General features: G+C 37.4%; 9 protein-coding genes across 9 annotated transcripts; 4 read left to right on the plus strand and 5 right to left on the minus strand.

Moving 5' to 3' along the window:
• Positions 1–3,223: 3,223 nt before the first annotated feature.
• Positions 3,224–4,396, minus strand: BDF20DRAFT_814690 (Alg9-like mannosyltransferase family-domain-containing protein; the record flags this gene model as incomplete). Its single annotated transcript, XM_053077006.1, has 1 exon — positions 3,224–4,396. A coding segment is annotated over one exon (1,173 nt), but the record flags the coding sequence as incomplete, so codon positions are not given.
• Positions 4,397–5,128: 732 nt separating this feature from the next.
• On the minus strand, positions 5,129–6,368 carry BDF20DRAFT_257876 (uncharacterized protein). The gene is made up of 5 exons (XM_053075018.1): positions 6,149–6,368; positions 5,900–6,050; positions 5,760–5,828; positions 5,599–5,687; positions 5,129–5,534 (listed from the first exon to the last, which is right to left on the minus strand). The coding sequence occupies exons 1-5, from the start codon at positions 6,194–6,196 to the stop codon at positions 5,376–5,378; spliced, it is 516 nt and encodes a 171-aa protein (XP_052938691.1). The 5' UTR covers positions 6,197–6,368; the 3' UTR covers positions 5,129–5,375.
• A 1,783-nt stretch (positions 6,369–8,151) lies between these two features.
• Positions 8,152–10,394, plus strand: BDF20DRAFT_257833 (uncharacterized protein). Its single transcript, XM_053075017.1, has 3 exons — positions 8,152–8,844; positions 8,970–9,256; positions 9,351–10,394. Exons 1-3 carry the CDS (start codon positions 8,199–8,201, stop codon positions 10,323–10,325), a joined length of 1,908 nt encoding a protein of 635 aa, XP_052938692.1. The 5' UTR covers positions 8,152–8,198; the 3' UTR covers positions 10,326–10,394.
• Positions 10,395–11,587: 1,193 nt separating this feature from the next.
• Positions 11,588–14,961, plus strand: BDF20DRAFT_814613 (uncharacterized protein; the record flags this gene model as incomplete). Its single annotated transcript, XM_053076996.1, has 3 exons — positions 11,588–12,165; positions 12,259–12,405; positions 12,501–14,961. 3 exons carry the CDS (start codon positions 11,588–11,590, stop codon positions 14,959–14,961), a joined length of 3,186 nt encoding a protein of 1,061 aa, XP_052938693.1.
• Positions 14,962–15,596: 635 nt separating this feature from the next.
• On the minus strand, positions 15,597–15,902 carry BDF20DRAFT_790490 (uncharacterized protein; the record flags this gene model as incomplete). The annotated part of the gene is made up of 1 exon (XM_053076182.1): positions 15,597–15,902. A coding segment is annotated over one exon (306 nt), but the record flags the coding sequence as incomplete, so codon positions are not given.
• Positions 15,903–17,575: 1,673 nt separating this feature from the next.
• Positions 17,576–18,690, plus strand: BDF20DRAFT_849506 (uncharacterized protein). The gene is made up of 4 exons (XM_053079909.1): positions 17,576–17,863; positions 17,942–18,031; positions 18,095–18,167; positions 18,235–18,690. Exons 1-4 carry the CDS (start codon positions 17,804–17,806, stop codon positions 18,534–18,536), a joined length of 525 nt encoding a protein of 174 aa, XP_052938695.1. The 5' UTR covers positions 17,576–17,803; the 3' UTR covers positions 18,537–18,690.
• Positions 18,691–18,762: 72 nt separating this feature from the next.
• On the minus strand, positions 18,763–21,925 carry BDF20DRAFT_849508 (uncharacterized protein). Its single transcript, XM_053079910.1, has 5 exons — positions 21,321–21,925; positions 20,770–21,245; positions 20,376–20,648; positions 20,088–20,284; positions 18,763–19,998 (listed from the first exon to the last, which is right to left on the minus strand). Exons 1-5 carry the CDS (start codon positions 21,862–21,864, stop codon positions 18,834–18,836), a joined length of 2,655 nt encoding a protein of 884 aa, XP_052938696.1. The 5' UTR covers positions 21,865–21,925; the 3' UTR covers positions 18,763–18,833.
• A 1,840-nt stretch (positions 21,926–23,765) lies between these two features.
• Positions 23,766–24,270, plus strand: BDF20DRAFT_849559 (uncharacterized protein). Its single transcript, XM_053079911.1, has one exon. It carries the CDS (start codon positions 23,830–23,832, stop codon positions 24,124–24,126), a length of 297 nt encoding a protein of 98 aa, XP_052938697.1. The 5' UTR covers positions 23,766–23,829; the 3' UTR covers positions 24,127–24,270.
• Positions 24,271–24,808: 538 nt separating this feature from the next.
• On the minus strand, positions 24,809–26,778 carry BDF20DRAFT_909966 (velvet factor-domain-containing protein; the record flags this gene model as incomplete). The annotated part of the gene is made up of 8 exons (XM_053083655.1): positions 24,809–25,089; positions 25,167–25,526; positions 25,594–25,849; positions 25,960–26,023; positions 26,096–26,335; positions 26,409–26,496; positions 26,581–26,648; positions 26,729–26,778. 8 exons carry the CDS (start codon positions 26,776–26,778, stop codon positions 24,809–24,811), a joined length of 1,407 nt encoding a protein of 468 aa, XP_052938698.1.
• Between the last annotated feature and the right edge of the window lie 407 nt (positions 26,779–27,185).

A 27,185-nucleotide genomic window follows, 5' to 3' on the forward strand; every position in this document is an offset into this window, starting at 1 on the left:
TTGAGCCAGGAAGAGTGCGTGTTTAATATGAATTTATATGAGCAGTACAACGTAACATATAAAACAAATAAGTGCTACTATGATTCTTTAATCATAACGGCCTGATTTATATTGTAGGTGTGATCTAATTCGTATTGATATATGAAGGGATACCAAAAGAACACCAACGAAAATTAGTTCATCTAATAACTTTTGCCTTCACGTTCGACTAACGTCCTAAGTTTTTTGAAGTGGATGTCATACGATTTTCGTATTTTAAAAATTATGATCCTCTTTGCATAGTTGTGTATGATAATTTAAGTCAAAAACAGATGCTCAATATAACAGGTACCAGATGAGCTATTTAATGCTTATTATTTGTCAGGCTTTTCGGTACTTGGCGAAGAGCATTACCATTTTTTCTACCTGCGTGAATCCATTTGAAATACATGCAACAGAATTCAGTAAGTGCGGTTTTCGTTTGGAATTCATATAGCGTTGATGAATTTAAAAAAGATGAAGGCTTCTAAAATTTGTAAACTGATAACGTCAAATACATTCTCATTTACTACCTTTTCTATAAAAAAAAGGTTAGTGCTGAAAACAACTCCTCAATGGAAGCGGATAGTACACTACTCTTTTACCATTTTACATCCGAACTCAATAAGAGCTATATTGTTCATACTTCCGATTTTAAAGAGTCATAATCACTAAACTAGAAATGCCAAACTTTCGGTCTCATTTTGAACATTGTTGGTATTTTTCTTATATTATTTTTGTCAGCTCCTGACCGCCTGCAAGGTGACCAGAATCCACCATGTAATACACTTTATGGCGGTAACTTACCACCTACTACAAGTGAAGATGAACTGAAATCTTTGTTTACACATTGCGAAGGCTATAGGCGTATGTGTTTCCGTCAGAAACCTTAAGGACCTATGTGTTTTGTTGAATTTGAAGACGTATTATATGCTCCAAAGGCTATGACTTAAAACCAAGGCCATCTTTTGTTCAATTCTATTAAAGGTAGTAGTCGCCTATCATTTTCCAAGAATCCTCTTTTCATCAAACCTAACAAAGATAACAAAGACAACAATAACAACTTGAACAGTCATGCTTTCAACTTTATACAGATTGACACTGCTTTATTAGCTGATGCTTAAAGAAAGATATGAACAAAGTACATTATATTCTTATAAATATCTGTATTATCGCTTTCCATCCCGCATTTGCTAACAATAAAACAACGTATTATTATATAACCTTTGCTTGGTAAGATGTGTCGCTTCCCCTATGTTTGAAGATTTATTATAGTTTTCAGTTTTCGTCTTTCGTTTGTTATGCTGCCTTGCAGATTACAGGTTTTGGCAGTAGTAAGGCTGAAGAAAATAGAGTTTAGAACAGAATTTGGAACAGCTGAAAAAATCTGGGACTTATTCCAAAAAGTGGGATAGTTGAAAACGGGGGACAACCAATAAAGTGTTGGACACTTGTGATACAAATACTAAACATATAGTGATGTTAAATACATTGCTCTGCCTGACCGGGTTGAGAAATATATTTGTACAAACAAAAATGTGGGTCAAAGTTTGGAAACCAATACGCACCATATCTTTAAATTGAAATAATGAAATTCCAAAGCAGCTAATAGATGCTGATATGATGTGAAGCTTATAGCAGTGATTGTTCCTGTATTTCTTCATAATTTTTTTAGAAACCCATAATACAGACAATGAAAATGGAGATAGGGCTATGAATATAGTCAAAAATACGAAATTCGAAGATCAAGAAACACTTTTATCATTGATATGAACAAAAAAGTGCGCTCTTTGACAATAAGTCAAGAAGGCCTCTCTTGACTTACTATAACTATATTTACATCCCTTCAACGCTAGCATTGATGCAGAGTCCAATATCACTCTTCAGCTTTTTTTAGTTTGTAGTAGACCAATCAGTCCAATGAAAGGGAGCATTAGTAAAATGTAAAATTGGGCAGATTTCTCCAGTTTTAATGACAGTTGTTCTTTATAAATGGCAAGGAGCATCTTCTCTAATCGATTATATAATATGTTAAAGATACAAGATACTGACAGCCACTTGAAGACGGATTCCTTGCAGTAGCATTGATTATTGAAGAGAGAAAACGATTGCTGTAACATAGCAGCAGCCGTACCTTGTCAGAACATTAGGACAGCCTTTGCTAGACTGGCTTTATGCCCACTAATATCAATACACTATTTTTTTCTCATTGTACCTTTTAAAGTTTTATAATTTCGTAATCATATTTTGATCTGCCCAGGGTAATTTTAATATGTAGTTTATCTGTGTTCTATCGGTGTCAGTGTTGATACCGGTGTCAGTCATTTTTTTGGGTGTACCGTGATAAAGTGGACGTAAAATAATAGCTGGTCAGCGATAAAGTGATAGCTGGGCCCCGGTGCCAGAATTTAAAAAATGGGCACCTCTAATAGTAGGTGGGCACCGTCCACAGTTATTTCCTTTACGTCTACTTTATTACAGGTGCCCATTTTCACATTCGGGCCGATTGTTAGCTACCCATCATGAAAAGTGTCCGGTAGAGATTATTACACCAAATGCTTCTGCCCCTCATCGTACGCGAAGAAGTAGAACGATGTACGCAAAAAAATAAATAGAATAACTATAATTCTCAGTAAGCTTGTAGCAACTTGATATATTCTTATTGATTATTTTGGGCTTTAATGGTCCAGCTCTTCCCTATCAGTACAATTTCTATCTGTTTTTACTCAAATCCACGACCGCTTTGACTGCTGCACATACATCAGTCGTCTTATATACCTAGTACGCTCAAATTTTATATTAAACTGGATGTTACACTTTTAAGTTCAAACAAATAACCTAGTGGCGAATAGTTTCATTCTTTTTGAAGTACTTGGTCCCAGAAACGTCAAAAATAATTCTTGTACGTCTTCAAGTTGAAATAGAGAACTTCATCCTCTTTAAAGTATAGCATTGCGAAATGATCCCTTTCCCATGTTAGAGGAATAAGTGCGTTTATTCGATCTACCATCTAAAGTTTTTACTATAGGTATTGATCTATATATCAATCATATTTGCTTTATTCGCGTTAAGGGAAAAATACACCATTGGATTCTTTCGTCCCTCAGGTTCAAATAATTTATATGTATAAATGCTTCTTCAAGAATTACTGTTCCTTTCTCTCGAGTTTTTCTTTATCTTAATGCCCTGAGCAGTCTGATGAGGATTATTCATGGCAGAATACAATAACATCGCCTCTTCTTCTGGGATCATCGTGAAAATGACTATTGAAAAATCGCTGGCATTCTTTATACCCTTGTTGTTGCTTCAAATATATTTCCAGCTCGCTATTGTTGGTAAGTAAAGCATCAAATAAGATCAAATAAGTAGGCGGCCAGACACGGTCTTTCTGGTGTTGTTCGATAAAATTAATGGGATTCGCATAAAATTGATCTGCTTCATCTAGATATGTAGTTGTTTGATCCAACGGTGGCTCACAAGTAAGGAACCACATATCGATGTTTCTATGAATGACGGAGTACCATGGCGTAGAATGACATGGCATGAGAACACCTAATGACAAGGTTTCTTGCGGTCGCTTTCTTAACCACAGCATAACATCCATAACTCCGCGTTGATGCCATAATGACAAGTAGAGTGCCATAGGGACTTGGGTAAGTAGAATGAAAACCATACATAGTCTACGAATCCTAGGAGTTGTTCTAATCGACACTTGCTGCAAGCCGCAAGCAGATATGATGAGTAAGATGGGGATAATCGAGTAAATGAAACGAAATTCTTTATGAGGTAATAAGCTATAGATGATAAGAATCCAAGCTGACAAGAGTAGCAATGTTTTCATACGTGCATATATTTGCTTTGAGTGGTAAACATAGTAAAGACCCAAAGCAAAGAAGGGTAAAAATGTGCTGAGGATGAAAGGTATACCTTGTGAAATATACCAATGCCAGGTGTGGGCTCCGTAAAATAGCGAAATATTATTGATGACATTAGTTTGAAAGAAAAGGTAAGGTGTAAAAACAAAATTATTGCCGTTGTCGCCGTAGAGCCATGTATCAAGAATGATGTTTGAGATGAGCATGGTGGAGCACACAAGAATGGCATTAGTGATCACTTTTGTTTTGTTTGGAGAGACAATAATCAATTGTAAACCAAGAAATAGCCATAGCAAACCGTTGGTTGGCCGCATAATGCAAGCGGTAATAGCAAGTATCAGAGCTATTCTATAGTTTTTCAGCCATTGTCGCCCTGATGTGCTTATAACACCAGGTATTGGCCAGTAATTCAATGCTACAATGGTAAATATCATTTCCAATGTATTTGACAAGGTTCGTGCTGACATGAAAATATTATACCACGAACATAGCGTAGTAAAGAGCTAAAACGACATTAAGAAAGCAAATTCAAATTCAAATGATATAGAATGATTCAGTGGAAAGTAATTTTTGCAACTCGCCTCTTTAATTGAACAACTTACAACAGAAAGTGCAATGTCATTGCCAATGACCTTTTTCGCTAGTGAGTAAGTAGCAACATCAGCAAATGCTGTTAAACTAGCTTGGATATATCGCGGTGCAACAATTAATAAATAGGAATCGTCTAGCTTTAGAAGTTGAAGAAGCTTATAGACTGTAGCAAAGACTAAAGGATGGGCAAAACTACGGATTTTCTTCCGCCACTCCCATGTTAGGTAGCCATAATCGAAAACTAAATGATGAGCCACTTCTTGGCCTTGCCAATATTCGTCTGGGTTATCGTAGGTTCGTGTAAGGTAGGCACATATTATTCGAAATATCACACATAAAGAAAATATGAAGAATCGTGAAGATGTTGTTGATCGTGGTTGGATGGTTTGAACATCCATGCGCGCAAGGTGAAAAAGTAGAAAGATGAAATTGAAAACGACTGGACCTTCAACAAATTGATTTTCAATTTTCAAAATTGATGGATTATAAGCGGCAAGTTCTGGATAATTTAAGGCCCTATGTTGTGATGCTAATTCAAAAGAGAAGTAGACTCCAGTAGCTTGGATTTATGATAATTATTGGATAAGAGTTATTGCTGAGCAATGATGGCATTATTGGCAGAGGGGCTGCTAGCAAAGGTTGTCAATCAAACGGCTCCAATGGAAGTCTGAAAAGAATGCTTTTATTTTAGATTTTCAATATTAAAGTGGTAATTAATAGTAGCAGTGTCTTAATATGCTGTGGTATGTAGGTAGAAATAGAGCTTTATACAAATGTACTTGAACAAGGGAATAGCATATTCCAAATGTGCGCCGCCGAACATTCCAAGTATCGTCAAATATATTATACATTAAAAAGGAAACAATATTAGATGAATATGTTGAGAAGGTATTATGCTTGGACTACATCAATCATATCTTCGTCTTCTAAGTCGGTTTCATTGATCATCATAGAGGAATCCATAATTTCACCATCCAATGATAGGTTAACGTTTGTGGAGCAGCCTGTTTGCTTTTTATAAAACTGAATCAACGCTTCCAGTTTCTTTGACTATACAAAAAACTATGCTAAGTCCTTGTACCTCTTGTTGGGAAAACAAATAAATAGGACTTACAAGGGAAATTGTTACAGGAAAACACTTGTTTTCTTTATCGCGTAATTGTAAACGAATCTTTTGTTCATTCACTTCTTCAGTTTCTGCTGCTGCTGGTTCACTCGGAGACTCAGTTTTAAAAGAGAAGTCAAATTCCTCATCTGCTAACATCTCTAGCTTACGTAGTCTTTCTAATTTCTTTTCTTCCTTTTCCTTCATCATACTGTCGTAACAGGTTTTAGGATAGACCTCTAATAGTTTATGGATATTAGTCGTCAAAATGGTGAACATAATAATAGAACAATAACAATAAAACACTTACTCATTTGATTAGTACCGATTGTATCCATACCGATACCACCTGGTGTGGCGCTTAAGAAGACAACATCATCGTTATATACAAGAACCAGTTCATCCTTTTTCAATTTTTTTCTAAGACAAAAGTTGTCCAGTATTACTCGAAATTGTGTATTCTATGAATCAGACAAGGATACGGCATGTAGTCAGTATTTCTTGTAACAAATACACAGCTTGTTCCGTTCACGTCTGAAAACAGACGAATATACTCTACATCCATAACAATGATTTTGATAGGTTTCATTAACTTGTCTATGACCATTTTGGCTCTGTCACTAAGATTTTTGAAATCATGTGTATATTGTAGTCTAATTGTTATCTTTTGCGGCTCGATTTCTGGAGTTGATTGCTGTAACAGAGCTTTTACGTCGGGATCCAAGTCTTCAATATCATCATCATCGGGTACAGTTTCATCAAAAAAATTGAGTTTCGTATCTGCTTCGAACCTAAGAAAGATTCGACAGTAAACAAAGTTGGAGAGAGTCTGAGCAAAGCAAGAAACAAACTTCAATTACTTCGATATAATTTGAACAAAACTCACGAAGCTGACGGAGAAGAGCTCATAAATGAAGGCGTTTTTCTTGGTGCACTAAGCTGTTGTTTCAATAGCTCTAATTCTGGATTTTTGGTCAGATACGGGTTTACAACTGGCTGTTCGACACTTTCCTCGGCACCATGCTCATTGACAGTCTGGCTATCAGTATCATCAGTAATGTCTACTGTATTAGGCTGTAAATTGGATGGTGAGCTGCTTTCTGATAAATCCTTCGGCTTCTCCTCAATGCTCGTTTTCAATCCGATATTACGGGCTTTTTTCCTGGAAAATAGTTCACTTTCGTCTTCTGAATCTGAGTCGATTAATCCAAAAGCTTTGCCTGTTTATAATATATAACGAAACTGCGTTACTACAAAAGCAGAGGGATTTTGCTTAAAGAGGCATAATTGAATAAACTTGCTTTACGTTTTTTTAATGACGCTAGAAAAGACGTCTTGCTGTGCACATTGGTGATATCGAAATCGCTCATTATATGTTTGTCTTTATTATGTGTTGGAACGAAATAAAGAAAAAGCACATGTATTTTTTTTGATTTTCTTTCCTTTTTTTTTTTTCTTCGTTAAAGCGTTCAAGTCACAATTGCTTTCTCCTCTTCGAAAATCGACACAATAAAACCGCAGAGAGAAAAAAATGTTATGTTTCTGCTTTTTACGTAAATAATATTCAAGATGAGCTCGGCTTTCTACTCTTTCATTAGCTCAATAACGAATTCCATTACATCTAAATACGACATAAAGAGTCAAATATCTACATCTGGATTATGGAAAATATACCAAGGAGAAAGAAAAACGACAGGCAAGAAAGTAGCCTTATTTGTACGTTTCTATGTTTGATTCAGTTAGCCTTAACGGACAAGAACAAGAACTAAAGTTAGTTCAGCACTAATTAATTTCAATGAAAAACAGATATTTGAGAAAAAGATATTAGACTCCATATTCAAAAGAGATAGAGGATCTTCGAGGCATAATAATGAACTTATATACGACCTATTAAAGAAAGAGGCATGTTTTTTCAAACACACACACACACACACACACACACACACCCTTTCTTTCCTGCTGTTGAGAAAGCTTGACACTTATGTAGATGATCGTCATCATCATTATTTTAGGCTAGTAATTTGGCACGTTTACGGCACCCATCAATTTTGGAAGTAGTTGAACCTTTGAGTGAATCACGAAGCTCAATTATTTTTGTAACAGAACCCCTTATTGGCTGTTTGACACATTTGATAAAAAGCGACGAACATTACTCTTCAGACTCTCAGTCGCAAGTTTTAGATTTGGATGAGTTGGAAATACAGAAAGGGCTATTGCAAGTTGGGAAAGGGTTACAGTTTTTCAACGACGCCAAAGTGGTACACCATAACCTAACAACTGATGCTGTATTTGTAAATGCTAAGGTAAGATTAGCGTAATATTGCGATGTGCTATTTTTTCATTATTCTAACAAATTTGGTTATCACAGGGTGATTGGAAGATTGGAGGGTAAAAGTTAGCATTGAGTATGCCTATTTTAGACAGCTTATTGATGCGCCAACACTTCTAGGTTAGGATTTGGAGTGTTTCTCAATAATAGTAATGTAGGCGATACTACTGATGCTGATGCCATGGATTATCTTCCGGACGCTTGTCAAATCAACTTAGATTATGCAGGTATGTAAATATATACATGCTAAGCAGAGTTATTATCGTTATGTTTTGACAGTATGCTGAGCATAATCATAGCACCGGAATACGTCCTCGACAATTCAATCGTTCAAGCGAATGACATGTTTTCATTGGGCTGTCTAGCATATGCCGTGCACAATAAAGGAGAATCCCTATTACGAACTTTTAACAGTTTTCATACTTACGAGAAGCAACTCAAAACGCTCCATACCCAAGCTCTATCCAATATACCTGAACATTTACGCGATGTGATACGCCAACTATTAACGAGACATCCAAATCAGAGAATGGATCCAGAGAGTTTCCAAACATCCAAATATTTCGATAATCTGTTAGTATCAACAATGAAATTCCTGGAAAGTTTTCCGGAAAAAACGAAGGAGGAAAAAACGCAGTTTATGAAAGGGTTACCACGAGTGTTAGGGCAATTCCCTGAAAGAGTGCTGAAAAGGAAGATATTACCTTCTCTGTTAGAAGAACTGAAAGACAGTCAATTGTTACCCTACACAATTCCCAATGTGCTCTTGATTGCACAACAACTTAGTAAAGAGCAATTTTGCGATCATATTCTTCCGTCTCTGAAACCCGTATTCCAGGTTAGGGATCCACCACAAAACATGATTGTATTGTTAGAAAAACTGGATATTCTTCAGCAAAAAACTACCAGAGAAGTTTTTCGCGATGGTAAGTTTCTTTCTTCATCGATGTTGGGGTCAATTCATTTGTTTCTCTTGATCAGATGTTATTGGCTTCTGTGGTTTACATGATAATATTTCTATTGCATAATCTAACCTTAATATCCTTTTTAGATGTCATGCCGTTGGTTTACGCGGCTTTAGAAAACCCTGCTGCTGTTGTTCAGGAGAAAGCGTTAAGGATTATACCATCACTAGCAGAGTCATTAGATTACACAACCATAAAAAGTTCACTGTTTCCCAGAGTGCAGACTGTATTTGTTCAAACGACTATTCTTTCTGTAAAAGTTAGCACGCTCATTTGCTTCCACGCGATGATTAAAATGTTAGACAAGTTTACCGTGCAGGAAAAGCTGATACCTTTATTGAAAAACATCAAAACCAAAGAACCAGCAGTGATGGTAAACTCTACATAATCAATGCGTAAGCCTATCATCCAGCTCATCTAAAATTGTGAACGGTTTTCTCTTTCCTTTTTTGTTATCCCTTTAATAGCTGGCTACTTTAGGCGTTTATGATGAGGTGGGTAAGATAGCTGACAAAGAGATTATTGCCACTGAGGTACTGCCTCAATTATGGAGAATGAGTTTCGGACCTTTACTGAATCTGGAACAATTCAGAAAGTTCATGAAGACAATTCACAGTTTAACGAAAAGAGTAGAGGAAGCACATACGAAGCACTTACAGGAAGTTAAATCGTTAGAAGAACAAACAAGACATGCATCCTCTCCGACACCTCAATTGAACAATAAAACAGTAAATATTGACAGTTCAAATATGTCTTTTGAGAGCCTGGTTCAAAGTGGAATAGCCACTCCAACACAGTCAGTGGACAGTGGACTTACCAGCAATAAGTCTAACGGTGATATGTTTGGCACTCTAGTGAACAATGCCAATTCTTCCATGTCCTCTCCAATACTATGGTCCGACAGTATACAGCCAACTATTGTATCGACGCCCATGCAAACGAATACAAGTTTGGGTAGCGCTGCTGCTGCTATGAATAGTAATACATCACTGAAAACTTCAAAAGATTTATGGAGCAATTTCAATGCGACTCAATCGGTGAACAGCATTTCCTCAAACAGAAGTGACAATGCGAACATTGTACCTAACAATATACTCAGTCCATCAACTGTTAACGCATCGTCTCAAATGTTTCCAACGATTAAACCGATCAATGGCCCAAACAATCACCAGCAGCGGCAGTCATTGTCATCATCAATCACTTCTACAGCTGCTAGCCCGAACATTTCCCTAAATCAACTTTCATTTAGTGGTAATGATAGTTCCTACAATTTCAATAGCAAATACACTAGTGGCACAACAGCGGCAGCATCAATGAAGCCTACGAATGCTAGTATCGGCATTCTTAAACCTCTCTCGCCAAGCTCCAACAATGGATCTTTAAATAAAAGTACACCGAAAATGTCAAAGGCTAAATTAAATGCCTTTGATCCTTTAGGATAGCATTGTTGCTCTGATTCAATAAAAAAGAGAAAAAATTTCTGGCATAGACGTTATCCGGCTTTGAATACTATTTACACTTTGACGACCATAGAGAAAATAGTATATGTTACGTATCGATTTGGTCGAGGGTAGTTTGTCCTATATTACGTTTATAATAAGCCTACTCAAATTGTATAAACACAGATGACGATGTAAATGAATTAAGTCAGCGAAAACTACTGTCGGCTGACGATTAATCAAAAATCGTACACAAGCCTTTTTTTTTGGGGGTTTTTTTTTGACTCGGCAAGATAGAGTTTCAAGATTAAACAATTATATTCAGATTGTTAATTGACTCCCACTCATAGGGTTGACGTGTTTACTATCTTTACTTAATAAAAGGTTGAAAATTCTACCGTAATTACGCTTTAACTCTTAACCCCATCCAATCATCACGTCATCATACCTCGCTTCACAAAACTGCCATCCGGGAGAATTTTCGTTCTTTATTCGAAGTTTGTTTGCCATAAAAGGTAAAATTATCCAAATTGGTGATTTCTCATTTTTTTTTGCCGGCATAAGAAAGGTAAGCCTGATTTGTTTATGTTCCTGAAGTCCAAAAAATAGGGAGGCAAGTTCATGTTCCTCCTAAATAGAGTCTACACCTTGGGACTTAAAATTTTTAACCGCCTCATATTGCACTACAAGCGTAAACAGCATGAATTAGACCCTTAATTTGTATGTCGTACGAAATCGATAATAAAGAAACCATGTAGCGCAACGTCATACAAGTTCCTCAAAGTCTGAAGAATGTCACGTTCATGGTGAACGAATGGTAAATAGAAATGGGGTTACTTATTAGTTGTAACTGATAGGAGTATAAACGATTGGTAAGGGGAATTAGTCTTTTTAAGCGTTCTTCAGGAGTTTTACCGGCAATTTCTAAACAGATGCCATGAAGCAATGTGGTGAACTGTGTTCATCACAAAGCTATCATGTACTTCAATATAATACTAGAGTGCTTATTCGAAAGATGGCTTATGTTAAAGATATCTTTAATAGCAGAATAAGCTATTGAAGCTAGCTGATCGTTTATACAAATTCGAGTTGTAATTTAGAAATGGAAATAGAAAGTTTTGCCGATTCGTAGTGATGAATTTTGTTTGAAACCTACTCGATATCAAGCAGGCAAATCAAAATATAAAAAGCAGAGAGTTTTTTCTCAAAGAATCAAAAAAGTCCTTATTCATTATTACTTCTCCTAAACATATTAATCAAACAAAATGCTTGGACTTAATGCACCAGCAGATGTTAGCTTTGTCAAGTGCGAAACAGTTGTTAATCACTTCAAGGCTTTCATTAATCTTATGAATCAACAATGTGATTTCCATGCTGGCAAACCTATGGCACGTTATTATTCTAACAAAAGCAATTCTTACAAGATTCTGACTTACCGCGAAGTTGACCGTATGGCTACTAACTTGGCTTGCAAATGGGCGGAATATGTTAAGGATATACAATGTATCTCTTTTATGAGTGATCATACCATCGACTATTTGATCACCATGTTGGCTTTATTGAAGTTAAGGGTTACTATGCTTGCTGTCTCCCCGCGTAATTCTGAACCTGCTATTGTCAACCTTTTGGAGAAGACGAAAACTAAACTCTTTATTGCCAACAACAAGTATGAAGCCATCACTAAGGATGTTGTCAAACAGGTCCCCGGTGTCCAACTCATTTTGATTGATGCTCTTGATATTAATACTCTTTTAAACGAACCTGTGAATCCTGTGTACACTAATGTTCTTGATCTTGATTTTTCTGATGAAGATATTGAAAAGAGTGCGTTGATTATTCATAGGTAATACTTCAAAATGGCCAATTTTTGTTTTTAATGTTGGACTACTATTTGTGCTGTTATTGATTCAGTTCTTGTATACTTTGCAATATATAGCTCTGGATCAACAAATTTCCCCAAGCCTATCTATCTCAGTAACCGGTATTTAATCAATATCCTTAAACCCATTGGTTCTCTCATTAACACTAAGGAAAATATGCCTCACATCACCGAAAAAGATGTTATGCTTGCTTTGGCGCCTTTGTAAGTTCTCGAAAATGTGCGCATATTCTGATAGGCAAATTAAGAAAAGCTAATCAATAGCCTATCATCGTCGCGCTGCTCTACAATAATCATAGGTTCCATATTTTCGGTATTTTTGCGAATTTCTCCATGTACGTTCTCGGTGGTAGTAGCGTCTTTGTCGAAAAGCTTCCTCCTTCCTTGAATGAGATTTTTTCTGCTCTCAAGGATAATGAATGTACAGTAGCCGCTCTTCCACCTCTTCTGATTGAACAGATGATTCCTTACCTTGAAGAAACCAACGATTTTACTGATGTTCAACGCCTCAAGTATACCTTTTATGGCGGTGCTCCTCTCAAGCATGAATCTGGTGAATGGTTGCACGCTCATGGTGTCAATGTTCGTGATTTGTACGGTACTACTGAGATCAATGCCTTTATGACCTCTAATCTTGACCCCAAGAGCAAGCATTGGGATTCTTTGACACCTTATCATTTAGATGCTGAGGGTAAATCATACGCTGTATTCGAAACCAATGACCCCAGTGAACCCCATATCAAGCACTGCTACATTCGTGGCGATTGTCCTTTTCTTGCTACCAATGTTTCCAATCGTTCCGACGGGGGCTACGATACCAATGATTTGTTTATAGAGAACCCTGAAGCTCCCGGATACTGGATCTATTTAGGTCGCCGTGACGATACTTTGATCATGGAAAACGGTGAAAAGACGAATCCTGTACCTATGGAAGCTACTATTCGTCAAAGTCCTATGGTAAAGCAAGCTGCAGTTATCGGTCAAAGTCGTCAATTAACCTGCTGTCTCGTTGAAATCGATATGGAATATGCTATGCATTACGCTCCCGATGAAGTTATTAATGCTGTTCACAAGGCCGTTGAAAAGGCGAATAAGGATTGTCCTAGCCACAGTACTATTTTACCTCAAATGGTCAAGATCTTACCTTTTAACAAGTCTCTGCCTTCTACTGACAAGGGTACTTTGATGCGTAAACGTGTTGAAGCCTTATATGGTGATATGATTGAACAACTGTACAGGAACTTTTTGGAAGGCCCTGCTCGCAAGAATGAATCCAGTGCTGATACTTCTCAATGGACTGCTGAGCAAATTGAAGACTTTTTGGAGACGTGTGCAGCTGAAGTGTTGGGTATTCCCAAATCTGTTCTTGCTGAAGATCACAAGCAATCCGTGTTTGACCTCGGTCTTAACTCTCTTTCGGCTATTCAACTCCGTAATCGCATTTCTGAGTACTTTGGTCATACTCCTCAAAACTTCTTATTCCAGCATCCTTCCATTGCTGCTATGCGTGAATATTTAATGAGCCAAGAAAAAGAGGATATCTCTGAGCAAATCGAGAAGCGTTATCAACAGGCTAATCAGTTAGCCAAAGACTATATCAGAAAGGCTGAGGCCGATTTCCCCGTGGCTCAAAATGATTATAGTAACAAGCAAGACAAAGTTATTCTCTTGACTGGTGCTACAGGTTCTCTGGGCTCTTTCATGTTGCGTGATTTGTTGAAGGACCCTAGTGTTAAGAAGGTCTACTGTTGTGTCCGTGGTAAAGAATCAGAATTGTACAACCGTCTCGTCCAAGCTTTCGATTCTCGCGCTCTCGATTTGTCTCTTTTGAAAAATACTGATCGTGTTGAAGCTCTCCCTATGCGTTTTAATGAACCTTTCCTCGGCTTTTCTGAAGAGAAATATAATCAATTGAAGAACGAAGTTACTATCATCCAACACTGTGCCTGGTTACTGGATTTCAACATGCCGGTTGACCACTACGATAAAGAGTGCATTGCTCCCTTTTACAATCTTTTGAAATTTGCTTATCGTGAAAAGAACCCTATGCATGTTCACTTTATTTCTAGTATTTCTGCCAGTGCTGCTTGGGATAAAGAAATTCCTGAGGAGCCTTTACCTTTGGATTCTCATGTCACAATGCCTATGGGCTATGCTCACTCAAAGTTTGTTGTCGAAATTCTTTTCAACTTCTTGACAACTGAAAGAAACTTCCCTTGCTACATCGAACGTCTTGGTCAAGTTTGTGGTGACTCTGTCAATGGGGTATGGAATACTTCTGAACAGTATCCTCTCATGTTCGTTGGTGGCGGTTCTATCATGCACAAGATGCCCGCTTTGGACACCGTCATTGACTGGATTTCTGTTGATTATGCTTCTGCTACCATTGTTGATATCATGCTTCGTACCGCCTATAGCAAGGCCAACGCTAAAGACTCTATCTATCATATCGTCAATCCTCGACTTGTGATGTGGTCTGATGTTCTTAATGCCATGAAACTAGCTGGTATGAAGTTCGATGTTGTGTCTCCTGCCGAATGGGTTGAAAGCTTAGCCCAAGATGATACGAATCCTGCATACCGTTTGATATCTTTCTACGAAACCAATTTTAAGAAAGCTTTCAAGATGCCTGTTTGGAAGACTGAGAAGACAAGCACTATGGCCCCTGTTATCCAAAAATCTCCCGTTCTCGACTCCACGTTGTTCGGCAAGTTTTTGGCTCGCTGGCAATTTGTTGGCTTTTATAACCCTTCTGTTTAAGTCTTATTCAATCAGTCAAATGCTACCATTTGTATTCCACTTGGAAATTTACTCAATTTCCGTATGTTCATATCATTTTTATTATAGACGTCTGTACATACTTCTTTCAAACAAAAATCATCGCATTATCAAATTGATCAAAATTTTTATTCATACTTTCTTGTTGAAAGAATCTTCAATATGCATTACCATCCTCGAAAGTCCTCCAGTAGCGCTGATAAGCAGGAGTGACTACACACTTTGAAGACTAATGGAATATTGTGGTCACGCTCGAAAAAGACCTCTTTTAAGCTGTCGTGGAACAAATTTGAGGAACAGACAAAACACACAGGCGCAATCGCTATATCTTCGGGTAGAAGGACAGATCTAATGTCTGGCGCCAAGACGTCAGATGACATGTTCTCAATAGTATCTCTTGATTTCTCATCATTTAAGCACAACAATCCAATTATTTGCATGCATATACTCTTTAAAGGCATAATGCGGTTTTGCTGAGTGGCTCTAGCCCTTTCATTGAAAGTTAGATCATGACTATCAAATTGGCTGCTGATGTTCTTGTTGTTGTTACTGAGAAGGCTATCTTTAAAGGTAGATTTATACGAAACGAAGGGGTTATCATCAATCCATAACTGCCGTAGCTTTTCCAAATGGAATAATTCGCCTGGAAGTTCTGTCAATTGATTATGCGTCAAATCTACCACACGTAACTGCGTTAATCTTCCGATTTGTGTGGGTATCCGTTTAAGTTGATTATTGTGCAAAAATATTTCTTCGAGCTGAGTGAGGTGGCCCAACTGAGGGGGTATTTCTTCAAGTTGATTGTGTCCAACATTGAGTTCTTTCAGATTCATTAGGCGCCATAGTTCATCGGGCAGGTGCTTCAAGTTATTATTATGTAATTGCAAACAAGTAAGACTTTCCAAATAGGGCACAGCTGGTGGAGCAATACGCTGTATGTGTAATACCCCCAACAAAAGTATATTAGTTTCAACACCTCCTACTGTCCGATTCAAACGAACATTTTGCTTCATTACCAAAAGATCAACGTGTCTATAAGCTAAATAGGCTTTTGTTGTAAAACTAATAGTGTCAAGAGGAACTCGTTTCTGATGCTGCTGTTGTTGTTGTTGTTGTTGTTTTTGTTTTAATGGCGTTTCGTCATAAAAAGTTACAACACACCCATTCAAATGCCATAATACAGCCAGTCTATTGATAGTAGGTTCATTTTTTTTCGTGTTGGACATGAGAGGAAAGACATTTGGCTTTTGCACTTTCTTGACCGTTTATCAGAAAAAGGAAAAGAGTACGATACTACATGGGGTTAGAAAAAAAAAAAGAAAAAAAAAAAAAGGGAATATCCGAATGAGAGGAAGGAAAAAAGAATGATGCTATTCGCTTCTGTTGTGACCAACACCTTTACATTGTATCACTTAAATTCGACAAAAAAAAGCTTACTTTGGGCAATAATGCTGCAAGTCGTTCAGAGTTGAGTAAACGGTTCTATTATTCGATTGATGGTGAGCTAGCCTACGTTCATTGAAATGTTTAAGGAGGTCTCGAGAAAATGCCAATGTCAAATAAATGTTTCTTAAATGTGCATAGTTTTGTATGCAACTATGAAAATAACTGAGGTTTATAATGATTCTTGACAATACGTTAAAGGAGAAGAACCAAAATCAACTTCTTCTGTTCTGAGTATAAGACAGGAAGAGAAATCCACGTTGATAGAAAAAACGACGCATAAAAAACTTCATGTTTTGGCTTTCTTTTCTGTTTCTTTGCTTTTTTTTTCTCCCTTATTTATACATATTGTAAACTTTTCACTTAGAAGCCGTCCTTACTTTCCTCGACTTAATCATGGATAACATCTCGGCATTCAAACGAGAACAGTCGAAAAGTAGTTTCACAGATGATGACGATCTCAGCCGAATGTCAGATCTTGAAACCGACTACAACAATAATAACACTAACAACAACAGCAACGTCAATACTATGCTATTGAGCAACGACAGTAACAACAGCCTTAGTATAAATGATAGCAACAATATCAATTTCAACAATATCACTACGGGCAGCAGTAGTAGTAGAAGAATGTCTTTGTCTTCTCTCCCTCCTGCTTCTCCCTCTGCGTCGTCTTACAATAAAATGAGTGTAGACTCTGATGATGCTAGGTCCGTGTCTTCTATTACTGGCAGTAATAGTGGAGGCACTAACAAGAGCAATTTTAACGGAATGATGATAGACACCAACAGCAGACGTCTAATGGCATCCATCACATCTTCAAGTCCTACTGCTAATAGTAACACTACCATGACGCCCGATAATCATCAGCAACAGCAGGAGCAATCAAAAAATACCTCCGAAGCAATTGTAACAAACACGGTGACAGTAACTCCTATTGTCACAAGGATGATTAAACCCATTGGAAGTAACTGGTCAGCTTTATCCATCGAAAAGATGAATAATAAGCGTAATAAGGATAGTAGTACGACTGCTGCTACTGCTACTAATAGCAACAATAACAACAACAATAGTGGATCAGCAGCAATACATCCTCTCAGTACCACTAATAATATAACCACTAACAATAGAAGAGACCCCGAGCGACGAAGCGTCCATCGTCGAAGTTCACTAATGGTAAATTACTTGATCAAGTGCAATGATATCCCTGACAAAACATAACTCATGAATGTCGTATAACAGCCTAAATCAAAAGCACTTTTGAGAGTGATAGACCAAGCGGATGTGAGTTATTGTTTTTATCTTCACTACGTAAAAAGGAGAAATCTAAACATAGTTCATATATGGAACATAGGAAGATACACATTTAGCAGACATAGAAATGAGAAGAGAGCATGATACAACACAACAGCTAAAACAGATCGATAATGAAATAGCAGAGGTTAGAACTTAATTGACGGAGACCTCTTGGATTCGAATCACATGTGCTTACTTTCTGCATACATAAACAATAAAATAGCATTACCAAGGTGTTCCTCCCGCTTCTTGGACAAAAGTGGATATGCCTTTATATCAATGTTCAAGGCTTAATCCAGAGATCGAAATGACCGTAAGTTTAGTTCTGAATGTGTCCTCCTATATTTCCAAGTATGCATCCTAACACAATGCACAGAGTTTCCAATTAGAAAACATAACATGTCCGAGCCCACAGCAACAGCAACAATATAAAAGTATCAAACGAAAAGGTAAAAGAAACGAAATACTTTAGTTTGAAAATTAAGGGCATCATTGTAATAAAACTTTCTTCTATAGCATCCGAGGATCGCTTTGATTCTTTCCCTACTCCGCTAGGTCTAAAACGAAGGGCTGTTTCTCCTTCACTGTCGCTAAACGGCTCACCTGTTTTAACAGGTTATAATAGCCCGCCCACGACAGGTTTAGCCTTCTTTGGGAACGTTGGAAATAATACTGGTAGTAGTAACAGCAGTGTTCAAAGTGCCGGCAGCAGTAGTGGTACGTCTTTGAATGCTGCGGCAAGAGCACAACAAAAAGGCAGTACATTCAATCTACACGAGGCTAGCGGTGGCCTTAGCAGAATGTCTTTAAGTGAATAGCAATCTATCTTTGCTCAGGCATCACCCCGACGTTCACTATTCATCATGCTCTTACATACTCATCTTACATAATATACCAATTTCCTTTCATCATCTACCTTTACCTTATACAATAAATTTATAATTTACCATCGGCCTCTGTCCTATCTATAACACTACATATACTGTTGAAAGGGATAATTATGGTTTTAGCATGAAAAAGCTTCAAGCAAAGAAGTTTATTTTTGTTACTACTGCTATTACTACTACTACTACTATTAAGTACTGTTATAGTTTTAAATATATATATTTGCGAGACTATGCAAACTTATAGGAATCAGAATCATCAATTAACCTATCTCTATGTTTTGCTTTCAATTCAGCAAGCATGTTTGGATTAATTTGCGGTATATTATTCCTCTTACGGATTGCTTCATCGCGTTTTTTTGCTAACTCAAGTTCGTCTGATAAAGGTGTCGCGTTGAGATTATCAGGTACGTTATAATGGGTCCTTTGTTTTCTTCTAGCTGGTGTATCTGAGTAATGGTGACCATCCTCATCTTGCTCATCTTGCTCATCTCGGTCGTCTTTACCGAGAGAAATGCTGTCCTTAAGATGGATAGGATTGGCCGATCTTGTAGGTGTAGCTGCCGCAGTTGAGATGACACAACTTCGGAAATTAGTATTATGAATAGCTGTATTTGTACCAGTAGATACTTTTTCATACGCTTTCATGTTTTCCTGAGCTGCTTTGAACATAGGATTGTTGAACAAGTCGTTGCTGTCAATGCCTACAGGATTATCCATACGACGTTTTTTAGATAATTGAACAGTTGATCGTTGTTGTCTTCCTTGTTGTTGCTGCTGTCTTAATGAGGAAGTTAGAGGGGGACGAGATAGGACTGACGTCTCGGCATTCATGGACATGGCATCATCCACACTAGCTCTCTTCTGTTTACCTCTATCTTTCTCTGGTGTTTCCTCTGTTCCCTCTTCTTCGTCTTCTTCATCCTCCAAAAACCATCTTTTCGTTAAAGTAGAAGTGCGTGCAAGACTATCCCTCAAACTGTCAGAATGATTGTAATTCTTATGGTCAGCTATTCTGGTATATCCATCATCAGGAATGTCTGTGCCAGTGCTTTTGCCTTTGCCTTTTCTTTTCCTTTCTTGTCTGGCAATTTCGAAAAGCTTTGTATTGAAGCTATTTGTATTATTTACATCCATATCGTCATCGCGACTGAGAACATTAGTGTCAGACCAGCTGTTTTTGGAAATAACAGTTGGGCTTCTTATCATTCTTCGGCTTCCCGTGGTTACTTGCTCTTCGTCCTCTTCTTCACTTTCTTGTCGCAGCAGGTTTGCGCGTTTCGCCCAGATGGAGGCACGTGTATTCAATCTTAAAGGCGATGTAGATTCTCTCTTTTCATTCAAGCCATGGATTTCTTTCCAAAAACGGTTGGAGATGCGGCTGTCACCAGGTGTGCTAAATGTAACATAGTGACTGAGTCAATGAAATGTCCTGTTTATAACAGCTGTGTTTGAAAGGGGGGAAGGAAGAGGAAAGAAACCTACTTGATGGTCTCTGTAGACCGTAATTTTGTACTGCCAAGCTGAGAGCTCACATTTTGGCGGTTTGCTGATGTTCGTGGAGAAAGAATGCGGTTGGTTGAATCTGGTGTATAAGGGTTAATATCATTATTGTTGGTATGATTGGAAGAGACGTTACTCGGTCTTCTAATGAAGGAAGAGGACGTAGTATGTTTATATTTCTATCGTAAAAAATTTTTGTTTCAATTGAAAATTAGTTAAGCAATCTTCAACGAATCTGATTGATACTCTGAAATTCATCTGCTCTCTTACAGGAACATATTCAAGAGACTGTGGAGGGGTATTCATCATTCCATTTTGTGGTTCTTGTTGCTGCTTAAAACTGGTATCTGGTCTTTGGCACTTTTGAGAGTGGTGTCTAAGAGGGGTTGAGTAATCGTTTCGGTTCAATGAGTTTATAATATTGTCCCTTGTTAATGGTGTGGCAGATGCCGTTGCTGCTATGAGTTTTTCTCTGTCATCCAATTGGCCTTTGTTGCAAAGAAGACTATCCTTTTTATTAAAGTCTCCCGCCAAGATAGTAGACTATAATAAATATATACATATATATATATATATATATACATTTGATATAATGAAATTTTAATTAGGCAAAAAAAGAAGGGAAAAAAAATTCATTGTTTTATAGCTCTTCTTATGCCATTACCTGTCTTCTCAACCTCATCACTCTGCTTTCCAGGCGATCTAGTCTTTCTCTTTCATCATTTAATCTTTTTTCTAAGGCAGCAGTTGACATTTGTCCGTTACGGTCAGAGTATTTGTTCATGGTATCATTAAAGGAAGAAGTGATAGTGTGAAAGCGATTATTGTTTGCGTAATTACGAGTTGGTGTATATGTCGATAAATTAGGTCTTTCAGGTGATAAAATACTATTCCTTGTATCTATTTGATGACGGTTAAACTGCCTACTCAAGCTTGAAACGGGTGTGAGGTCGCCCAGATTGTCGAAAGCGTTGTAGTTTTGTTTCATTCTACTGTTTGTGAGTCTAGGTGTATCTGTTATGGACATAGAGTCATTGTTATCTCCAATTAATGAAGGTGTACTCATAGGTGCAGCGGAAATGACGGATTCGCGATAAAATGGATTTCTATTAGTATAATGATTGTATCTCGATCGAAAATCTGTACGTTTTAAATGAAAGGTTAATTTCTTTCTAAAAGATGTGGGGGACGGGGGAGGGGTTATATACTGCTAACCTTCGCGTATCGTATGTCTCTCAATAAGTGGTGTTAATGATGATCTGTTATCGCTAGTGCCTCTGTTTATTGATGGCATATCCTGTTCAATATCATCATTTCTCCGTGTCTGCATCAGCATACTGCTTCTGTTCCTCGTGACGCCGCTTTCGTCATTGTCTGAGAAACCACGTTGATTCGTTTGCTGCTCCTGCTGGTACTGTTTATGACTCTTCTGCTGCATCAATTTTGCTTTCATGTTCTCTGTCGTCAGAGGAGTTTGTTTTCGCACACGATTCGCACTTGTTTTTGGCGAAAATGTTGCTTGTAAGTTCCCATAAAATGACTTCCAGTCTTTCATGGCAGTATTCTTGGCATTCCAAACCGCCTGGTAAAATGGAGAGGCGATCGCTCTCAAAGGTGATGCCAAAATACTAGAGCTGTTATTATTGTTTCGTTCTGGTGTACGAATATCTTCTTCTTCTTCTTCATAAAACGGATATTGTTGCTGCTGCCCTTCGACACCGTTCGTGAATGTTGCTGCTCTTCTTGGTGTTGTGGCCATAATAGCAGTGATATCGAAAGGGCGGGTGTAGGATGGGGAAAGAAAGAAAGCTTAAAATAGGAGAAAACCCAAACAGGTTGCAAAAATTTACTCTCGGTCTGAGTTTCTGTAAATACAAATTGCCTGAGCAGAAAAAAAAAAAAAAAAAAAAAAAAGAGAAGAGAAGCCGAGCGCTATGAACATTTGATACGCGCGCGTTTTAAACACGCGTTGCAATTTTCACCTTCCCTTGAGCCCTGGTCAACGAAAGTTTTTCAAACACAATCAAGATGGGGCGGCACTCAGGCATATATATATATTACACCACGTTCAAGAAAACTACTGTACCCTACTTTGAGAAATATGAATCACACAATGGGTAAGGATGAATGCCTGATAATTAGAAACAGAAGCTTCAAAGCTGGAAGAATTTCATTTTTACATTTTTGATACTGCCCAATAAACTACTGACATACAAGTTATGTTTGAAAGAGATTGGTCATTATATGCAAGCAAATTTCTTCTGCAGGGCGGAAAAAACTTTATGGATTGACTTCATAATGAGTATGACATTTTAATCTTTTCAAGATGGACATAAGTATGGTTCATGTTGGGGATTGTATTTCGAAGCAAGGTAGAAATACTAAATGTATTCCAAAATCAGCCACAGAGATGCTGTTGGCGATAAGGCGTACTTTGCGAGAAACGATTATAGATGGAGGGTGCTGTAGGAGAGGATTTTGCCTGGATTATTATCCATTTGACAGCGACAGCCGGTCATTATGAATCCAACCTTCTTTAGCCTTCTGCAAAATAGATCACGCATTGATCAACCCTTGTTGAATTTGCTTGCGCAGATCCTTAACATTTATACTAATCGCAACAGCTTAGCAAATATACTGCTACTCATTTGCAGCGCTAATTCTCCTTGATTAAACAGCATTTTCCTGTTTCGTTGAAAATGAATATCCTTATTTGAAACGATGTCTTTTGTCCCCTAGAGTACATTTTTTTATATTAAAATCAATAGCACTATTTCTTGATCTTCTTTCGTATCTCTGCAGCCTTCGATTAAGCCAGAGGAAATTGAATGAAAGCTCTCACGAAGTCAAGCCAAGATAAAATGACTGCAAGTTGTATCATTTTCCTCGACATTTCCGTAGTTGAAGGACGTTCTTTAACGATTTGTCTTGATACGTACCGTTTTGTTTGAACCCCTTGCCGTTTCCATTTTCTGCGTTCCTTTTTGAGAACATCTACAATGGACAGATACTATACGTCCATTGACAAATGTCTGCATTCATATTATGATATTAAAAAACAAAGATCTTATCTTGCAGCAACATAGGCATTACTTCAGCGAATTGACATATAGTCCGATAGGGTTATGAGTCTTGGACCGCCTTTGTGACTGTACCGCTTCACATTAAGAAACATTCATTTTCATCCTATCATCTATCACTTATGGAACAGCGCCGTTTGTCCCCGCCGAAGAGTGAGAATGCCACTCTTGGTGCATAACATTAAAGTAGTTGAAGGTCGATCAAAAAGCACCCAAGAAAGCAGGAGGCAATATCTTTTCATTCTTTCTCTTTCTTTTTCCTACCCTTACAATTTAAGCGAAAGTAGATAAGGCCGTATGCATACAGCTGCACAGTTGTTCCAATCACTAACAAACCGCTTCAAATATAATCTTGTAGAACTGATTCTTTTTAATTCTACACTGTTAAATGGACAAAAAAAAAAAAAAAAAAAAAAAAAAAGAAAAAAAAAAACCAACCCATGATCACAGCAGTGTATTTAAAACCAATATCAGTTGTCTTTCAAAGCAGGACATAGTAGAGACATGCTTGCCAGTGTTTTATAGTACAAGTAAAAGCTTGTTTCAATCATTACTCGACAGTACTATAGACATCATTTTAGATGCATTGGCCGAGTAAAAATGGTAAGTAGTACATTTGGTAACTGTATCAGATCAGAGTCGCAATGCATGACTTCATTGCTACCACGTATAGTGTTTCTATCTTTACGCATAAATCAGAACAGCAAATTAACTACCGGTGTTTCGTCATTCTAATGTATACTTTGCTCATTTGCTTTATGAGATGGAACTCCAATATGAATATTATGGTAATACATATGCAGTATTATTTTTGTGCCTTTTTTTTTTTCTTCGGAGTCAGTATAGATAATCCTACGGATGGTCATATCCAAACCTTTCAGATGCTCAGTGCACGCAAGTTGTTCAAAAAAGGTCAAAGAAGACGTGAAATGCACCCCTAACGAATACAAAAGGGAAGTGTTAAGATTTCTGTATAGTCTAATAAGTACTTTCATGACGAAGAGTAAAATGATGGAGCTTGGTTACGTTCGAGCAATCAATTTATTAAATTCTTGAAACATACCTTTTTACAAAATCTATGTGTGTTCCACTTTAAGAGAAGTAAATAGTCAGTGCTTATCTTTTGACACTGTAGATAAACGTAAGGTGTCATTAAACAAATCACTGCTTTAGAGAAACGATTAAAACGAACATGATAAAGGCTGCATGTGCCCTTTCGTTTTCATAAAATGAAAAAGAAACAAGGCACTTTAATTGTTTTCTGTCACCTTCAAAGAGCCATCAAAATAATATATTTATCGTGAAAGACGTTAGACGTGTAGTATATCAAGTTCAGAATGACAATCTTTCGTGGCGGTTACTGTTCCTTTTAAAAAGGGTATGAAGATGAAGCCTTGCGTAATTACATCTATGGACTTGTGTATTGGCGAAAAACAGTTTTCTTCTGGTAATGATGATGAGGATATCTATTGTATTCTCTTGATAAGCAAAAAAGTAGGCATGTCATATATGTATATGTATATAGCATTGGATCTGTAATATAATTATAAATAGATGTGGGATGGAAGCCAACAAAATAAAAACTCTGAATTTTTTTTTAAAAAAAAAAAAGACACGCGATTTTCAATTATGCTTTTCATGAACTAACTGCTGAATCGATGGTAATTTTGGTGCGTTACTGGGTTGTGCTATGTGTAAACGAGGGGGGTAATCAGTTTTTGGTATGGTAGTCGTCATTGTTGTCGCTGTTGTTATCGTTAACAAAGATTGCGGCTGTGATGGTTGCGTTGAAGAAGGTGGTACTACGGGTAATGTTGACCTGGAATAGGCTGTTGATTCAATACCGTAAAGAGAATGAGTGTGATGAGCACGAATGCCACGATGATTACTGGTATTCATTGCATCTAGTTGTTACAGAATGAGAGAAAAAGATAATAAGATAACAGCAGACGAAGAACGAGAAAAAAAAAAAACAAGTTACCTTTGTCGTTGTGAAATGCTCCTGTATTCAGACCTTGATAAGGAAAGTAAGACGTTTCTGAAGAAGAATGGATAGACGGTAAAAATAGTTTCGCTGTAGTTGGTGGTGCTGTTGCTAATGCTGCTGCTGTTGCTGTTACCGTCGCTGTCGTGGAGGTAAAAGGTGAGGTATGATAATGTGTTTGTTGTAGTGGTGTTGATACAATGCTGCTACTGATACTGTGACTATTACTGTGAAGATGGTTATTGTTTGTAATATAAGGCTTTACGCTGTTATCTTTCTGATTTTCGTCTTCGCCGTCTAACAATAAGTAAGAAAGACTTAAGCGTCTTTTATTCGAACAGGGATGCCCTAGTAAACCTAGAGAAGTTCAAGTCAATGGAAAAAACCTTGGCCTTTTTATGCATGAGAGTCATTCTGGGAATACCTCCTGTACTACTGCGTTTATGTGATGAACTGCTGCTATTTTGACTGTAAGCATCATCGTACTCTTCTTCTTCAGTATCCATAGAGTCTTCTTGCTGAATTGCAGAATGATTGTCTTCTATGGCTGCTTTCCGGATGTCCTTTTGTCGTTGTGTACAGCGTGCAGGCCGTGGACCTGCTTCTCGACGAATTCTGATTTTCAAGCCTTGTCTAGCAAAACTTTGAACGAGTTCACATGAACGATACATCCCTGGGAACTTGATGCATATGTTTACATGTTAGTTTTTTTCTTTTTACGTTCTTCTTTTGTCTTGCATGGATAAGTTTTAATACACAAGATAGAATGAGATAAAATAAGAAACGTTACTGTTTTTGCGGAATAAACTGTAAATGGATCGGTTAAAATCGAGGCATCGTACTTCACCATTTGGCTAATAATTAGTGTTGGACGATTAGTATCTTGATTTTTCTTAGAAAGAGGGTGTTAGAGATGCACATTTTACTCTTCAATATCAAATAAACACATCTGTAATCGATAAGTGCCTTCTGTCCTCACAGAGATATCTGAAAAGACAAAAAAAGCGCCTTCTGATCCATCCAAATCTCTGAGGTTGTAAAGCGAAGAAACAGTTCTGCCGACAGTGAGTTTACTATGCATCAAAATGTTGGGTTTTTGGTTTTCTTTCGTGTCTGCTGGTACAAGAATAGCGATAAGAAAGAGATGCGTAGAAAGGGCAGAAAGTCTATGCAAGATTGTGTATCGTTAGATGGACATAGTGTGTAAGCTATAGAAAGAGTGAGTCGATCCCTTTTTACCGCTCTCTGCTTTCGTCGTCTTCTTGATGATCTAAATTCAAGAGTTTAATCTGGACTACTGGCGGTGGATCAATAGGCCTTCGATCGACTATATCACATTGACAATGGGGGTGTGAGTTAGCTGCTGAACAAAGAAGACAGCATTGTCATAAAAGAACGATCATGGAAAAACCTTTTTCGCCAATACCACACATTCTTGAATGAACAGGTTGCTGCCTTAAAATTAACTGAAAAGGACATCTATGAATAAAATGATGATAGCGCTTAATGCATCAGAGATACACTTGAGCGACAGTTGGATTGATGATTAAGTGATTTACGTATTTTGTGATGAAATAGTGGAAGATGGTGTCGCAATAGCATCGTTCATCCCATCTGATAATAAAGTTAAAAATGAGCTTTTTCCTTTCGTAACAAGACTAACAATGGAGTACCTAACATTTCTTTTATTTTATTTAATTAAAGAGGAAAAAAAGCGAAAGGAGAAAGAAAAAAAAAAAAAAAAAAAAAAAAAAAGAAAAGAATAAAAAAAAAAAGGGGTGGGGGGAAATGTATAATAGTACGTTGTGCGTGTATCACTGTTCCCGATCGATGGTTTTGTCCGAGGCATAGGGCTCGTAACGCTAAACTTTTCTAGAGCACTTTATTTTCTGTTTCTCTGTTTTTCTTTTGGTCTTTCTTGGTTTTTCTTTTTAATATATTTTGGTCACTATTTAAGTGCTCACCGAGATCACCCCACTTATCAAGTAAAGAAACGGGGTTTCTAATATGTTTATT

The sequence above is a fragment of the Mycotypha africana genome (genome assembly GCF_025528875.1).
Source record: "Mycotypha africana strain NRRL 2978 chromosome Unknown BDF20scaffold_2, whole genome shotgun sequence".
Taxonomy (NCBI): Eukaryota; Fungi; Mucoromycota; class Mucoromycetes; order Mucorales; family Mycotyphaceae; genus Mycotypha; species Mycotypha africana.

Bases quoted from the DNA above. Each gene is read 5' to 3' on its own strand.
- BDF20DRAFT_257876 (XM_053075018.1), bottom strand. From the start codon at position 6,196: ATGGTCATAGACAAGTTAATGAAACCTATCAAAATCATTGTTATGGAT. The intron at 6,051-6,148 runs GTAGAGTATATT...TCTGATTCATAG, and splicing joins TCAAAATCATTGTTATGGAT to AATACACAATTTCGAGTAAT. The intron at 5,829-5,899 runs GTAAGTGTTTTA...ATAAACTATTAG, and splicing joins AATCGGTACTAATCAAATGA to AGGTCTATCCTAAAACCTGT.
- BDF20DRAFT_257833 (XM_053075017.1), top strand. From the start codon at position 8,199: ATGCTGAGCATAATCATAGCACCGGAATACGTCCTCGACAATTCAATC. The intron at 8,845-8,969 runs GTAAGTTTCTTT...TATCCTTTTTAG, and splicing joins CAGAGAAGTTTTTCGCGATG to ATGTCATGCCGTTGGTTTAC. The intron at 9,257-9,350 runs GTAAACTCTACA...TCCCTTTAATAG, and splicing joins CCAAAGAACCAGCAGTGATG to CTGGCTACTTTAGGCGTTTA.
- BDF20DRAFT_849506 (XM_053079909.1), top strand. From the start codon at position 17,804: ATGAGAAGAGAGCATGATACAACACAACAGCTAAAACAGATCGATAAT. The intron at 18,032-18,094 runs GTAAGTTTAGTT...CACAATGCACAG, and splicing joins ATCCAGAGATCGAAATGACC to AGTTTCCAATTAGAAAACAT. The intron at 18,168-18,234 runs GTAAAAGAAACG...TTTCTTCTATAG, and splicing joins TAAAAGTATCAAACGAAAAG to CATCCGAGGATCGCTTTGAT.
- BDF20DRAFT_849508 (XM_053079910.1), bottom strand. From the start codon at position 21,864: ATGGCCACAACACCAAGAAGAGCAGCAACATTCACGAACGGTGTCGAA. The intron at 21,246-21,320 runs GTTAGCAGTATA...TAAAACGTACAG, and splicing joins GAGACATACGATACGCGAAG to ATTTTCGATCGAGATACAAT. The intron at 20,285-20,375 runs GTAAGAGAGCAG...TTTTTACGATAG, and splicing joins AGTCTCTTGAATATGTTCCT to AAATATAAACATACTACGTC.
- BDF20DRAFT_849559 (XM_053079911.1), top strand. From the start codon at position 23,830: ATGCATGACTTCATTGCTACCACGTATAGTGTTTCTATCTTTACGCAT.